At 39.5% G+C, this 4,543-nt stretch overlaps 1 protein-coding gene across 1 annotated transcript in view; it reads left to right on the top strand.

The window, feature by feature from the left end:
- RBP1 (retinol binding protein 1, cellular) overlaps window positions 1-2,831 on the top strand; it is a 15,901-nt gene extending 13,070 nt beyond the window's left edge. The window contains exon 4 of the mRNA XM_010134175.1: window positions 2,561-2,831. Coding sequence (XP_010132477.1) covers window positions 2,561-2,614 — 54 coding nt within the window. The 3' untranslated portion in view covers window positions 2,615-2,831. The remainder of the gene's footprint in view (window positions 1-2,560) is intronic.
- Window positions 2,832-4,543: the final 1,712 nt, after the last annotated feature.

Below are 4,543 nucleotides of genomic sequence, written 5' to 3'. Positions count from 1 at the left end.
CTGCTGAGATAATAAAATCCCCCCGCCCCCCGTTTCTGTTGACTGTTCAGTACTATTAGCATTCATCAGGAACGGAATGTCGATAATAGATCTTCCCATCTGGACTACATACGTGCTATGATGCAGGTAGGGAGAAAGTTACTGTGTAAGTGATCACTTCAGAGCTATGCTCACAGGCTCACCAAAGGTAGGGGAGAAGCAGTAAGAAGGAGACTCTAGGATATCCTGTGTATACATACTGCCTGTATACGTACACTAACGCACTACAGTATTCCACGCTACCTCCCAGCATCACAGTAGTTGGTGTCATGACACCAAGCATAAGCCCCACCAGTCTCTGCTGGCAAACAGGTTGCAATTGGCCATATAATGTCTGGCCTCAAAGTTCAACTTGCACCTTGGTGCACGCAGTCATACACATGTGCGCACTCGTGCACATACATGAAGCAATAGTACTAGTTGCTCTTGGATTTCTCTGTATTGGCATCCTGGTTTCTGTTCCTTGCCAGCTCTGCAGTCGTCATCTCTTCCCATTTCCTGTCCCCAACACCAGTTTCCTTAGCCTGGATTTCTGCTCTCCTGACTGATTCATGCTCTAGCCATATAACCTAGCCATGGACCTCCAGGCCGGACCCCATTCTATACTTGTCCTTGTTAAGAGTTTGATTTTAGAAGTCATAAATTCAGATTCAGTTAGTCAGATGTATGTGTCTAGTGCTATTTCAGGTACATACCCCAAAGTATGTGAAGAGTTCTGTGTCCTACCTTCCAGCTCAGGCAGGCATCCATGTGATCATTGGCACTCATACAATTTATCACAATCTGTCTCTCGTGTACATGATAGTCAGTACAAAATTACTTCATGCAGAGGAAGTAATCAAGAGTTTTAGATGTCAATCCCCAATATTTCAATTTTACCACCTTTTACATTTCATTAACTTCTAAAGGTGTCCTCTTTATTTCTCTAAATCCTTGTTAATATAACACTCTCCATTAAACGTACAGTAAAAGAATCCCAATTAGTATCTTATTTTTGACCAGCTAAGATTACTAGGTCCTGTACTGTTGAGAGTCCTGTGATACAACGGGCAGTTTCCTCTAAAAAATTGATACTTCGATAGCTTTATGATGCTATTGAACTTTACACAATGAGCCAAGTGTTAATTCCATTTGTTCCACAGTTCTGTAGAGAGTAGTACCACACCATTTAGTAGTTTATCACCTCCTAGTTTCTCAATTTCATTCTGTGGTCTGTACTTTGTAGTTCTTTATCCTCCTTAGATTCTATTTTACGTGAGTGACTTGACCGTTCTCCATTTCCTTTTGAGTTTTATTGCCTTCCTCTATTGTATTGATTGCTTCTGCTCTATAGGTTTTTGTCACTGTCAGCAGATCCCTTGGCCCCTATTGCACACTCCTTCTCCTATATAGAAGTGTTCAAAACAGGTCCTGACTAAATTCTGACTAAAATCTCTAGATCAGTCTGCTTGTTTCATCAATTGATCTTGAAGCACTTTCGCTTTCTAGGGCTCTGTGACGTATGCCACTAAGGTTACCAATTCAGTGTAAGGTTTTTTTAATACGGGATTTTATCAAAGCCCCCCATCAGAAGATGCGCCTAATTGCCCAGGAAACTGCCTTCTGCTTCATCAAAGTATTCTGAGAGCTTCATTAAAAGTCTTAACCTTGAAATAGAAAGTACAACCCTTCTGCTAGATCATACATAACCTTTGTCTTTATACCCCTTAAGAAGTTCTCTCCTTCCACCAAAACAAGTTATCACCTCCATACATTCCTACATGTTCTGTGTGCACTTCTCAGGTAAACTTAACTAGTTTCAGTAATGGAGGTGAAACTGCATCTTCAGTGAGATTAGGTGAACAACAGTGGGTTTCATGAATCGGTGTGCAAGATGTAGACATCACGGGAGCTGCTTATGCACAGGTCACAGTGACTAGCAAGCAGGGATTTTTGAAGAGCTCTTATGGAACATAAAGGAACAATAGAGAGCATGAGGCATCCAGTATGGTCAAGTTCAGTCAAAGCTTACTGCTGTGGTGTGATTTATAGACCTAGATCAAATCTATCGAATCTTCTGTACGCAACTGCCTGTCCTTTTCTAGCCGTGATCATGCTGTTGCTAGAGTGGGCTTTCACCTGATTTCTGGGTTTGTAGGTTTGAACTACCAGTTCAAACAGATTCAGAACTGGTTATTCAAATCCACCCCCAAATAGCTTTTTTATATTCTCAATCTAGAGAATGTCAGTCTCCAAGATCTAAGCAGTTGCACACACTGCAAATAGAGGATAATGCACAGGAACATATTTGGCCCTTTAATATCTGAGTTCCAAAAATAACTTGTCTTACTCCACCGTTCATCAGAAAACAAACCCAAACCAGCTGGTTTCCTTAAAGATTAAAAATAAGCTAAAACATGTACAAGCTACCCAGTTTGCTTTGATAGAAAATTCTGGATTCAAATTAAGCTGGACGTACCCATGAATGTATAATGCATGTGTCCTATAAAAGCTGTATTTTTAAATTATTTTCTCTTCCTAGGAAATAAGAGTGTGTGGAGTCAAGTGTAAGCAGGTCTTTAAGAAGGTGCAGTGAGCCTCCTGCTGATAAAGAAGTAAAGAACAGTAGGATTTACAGACTTGCCACCAGCTCTCCACATGCTAATAATGAACATCAGCCGTGATGACAGCAACCACAGAAATGAAGATCACATTAGAACTGTGTACTTAGAATAAAATATTTTTAACAAATCATTTTAAAGAAATAACTGCAAATAAAACTAGTTTTATAAATGCTGATTAAAGATACTAAACATTATAAATGGGCATGTAACATAATTCTTGACAACACAAATAGGACTGTTAGGTATAAACTGGAGTTTAAGACTTTGTAAGCTCATTTTTTAGTCACGATGGATATCACCCTTCCACAGCCTTAGCAAGGGCCCTTCAGGTGGTTGTGTTTTCAAATGCTGAATTGTTTTAGGGAAGCAAATGAGAGCTGTAGTATGTGACTTACACTTAAATCCTGATTTCACTGAAGCCCAGTGAGTATTTTACCATCGGCTCCAATGGAGCAGCACTTCACTGAAGTGTTCCCCCAGAAAGAAAAATCTCATGTCTCAAAATAAGTACAGGTAGGGATCAATAGTGTGGATTCTTGGCAATATGTAATACTCATGCCTAAGGAAGTCTGGGAGTTCTGCTTGAGCCTAGTCAACCAGATACCTGCAGAGGCTGTCTTTCTCTCAGGGAACAGTGTGTCAGCCATCTAGCTATGTTTCCAAAATATCCCTCCTGACCAGTACACAGACCAGCAGTTAATGGTCATTAGGTTTTCTTGTACTTGGAGTGGGACAGATCAAAACTGGTTAAATAAGATAGGGACATATGGGGGAGGGTAATAGATCAGAAACCTGTGTATCTCCACTTAAAAATACTGCTGTGCTTAAGTGAAATTGCAAATAAATGTCTACTTAAAATATTTATCATCTTACATAAGATTAGGGATATACCAGTTGCCGGATTTCAGTGCATCGGTTATTTGTTTTTCTTGAAAGATTATTGGACGCAGAAACGTCTTTCAAGTTTCTAAATTATTGATTTCATAACCATGCACACCCTCCAGACACCTCTCCACTCCTTAGCCCCAGGGAAAGCAAGGGAACGGTGGAAAATACGGAATTTTTTCAGACCACCTATATTTTCCTTCTCATGAAAATGGAAAGTGCACAATAAAGAGATGGTTCACACCCTTATCTGCAATTAAACTTTGCATAATTCTTTTAAATGTTCAGCACTGACTGAGACCTTTTTTGAAATGTAGTTTTCCTTCAATAGAACTTGGCAGTTCATAACCTTTAATGCACCAGATATCTTCTAATTTTTGCCTGCAGCTCCCTGCAGTCTTGTGTAACATCCACAAACTGGTTTTGCAGAAGTTTGTAAGTGGATCAATTAACATCTAGCTAAGTAAATCCAATTGTTAAAACCTATTATTATTGTAGTCAAACAGACAGCTTTTCCCCTTTGGGTCATTTGCTACAAGGGCAAATTTAACTCTGAGCTAATAGCTAATGGCTTATCAACCAGAAGGAACATAACCTGCTTCTAATTATGGAGAAGAGGCAAGCTCAGGAGGTACTTCCGCAGTTCACATACGTAAAACACAGAAACTTCAGAAACATTTAACTTTGAATAGATTCTCTTCAAATCATCTCATTTGCTTGTCATTATAATTGTAACCTCTCTCTACTGCATGCCATGCCAGTACTGTCTACTACATGCATGCTCTCTACTGCAGCAACCATTTCCCTTGGAAAAGGAAATTATGTTCCTTCGTTCCATTCATGAGGATGCTCTCCAAATAATGCGTATAAAATTAGTCATGCTGTTTCCATAAACCCCTAACAGTTTGTTATCATAAAACGTAATTTAAAACTTCCTCCATAAAATAGTTGCTTACTGAATGTGTAACATTCAACGATTCCTTGACAGACAGCAGCCTCCCCGACTACTTTCAAAG

The sequence above is a fragment of the Buceros rhinoceros genome, unplaced genomic scaffold, assembly GCF_000710305.1.
Source record: "Buceros rhinoceros silvestris isolate BGI_N320 unplaced genomic scaffold, ASM71030v1 scaffold14684, whole genome shotgun sequence".
NCBI lineage: Eukaryota > Metazoa > Chordata > Aves > Bucerotiformes > Bucerotidae > Buceros > Buceros rhinoceros.
Note: the sequence above shows the minus strand (reverse complement) of the source record. Positions and strands in the feature narration are given on the sequence as shown.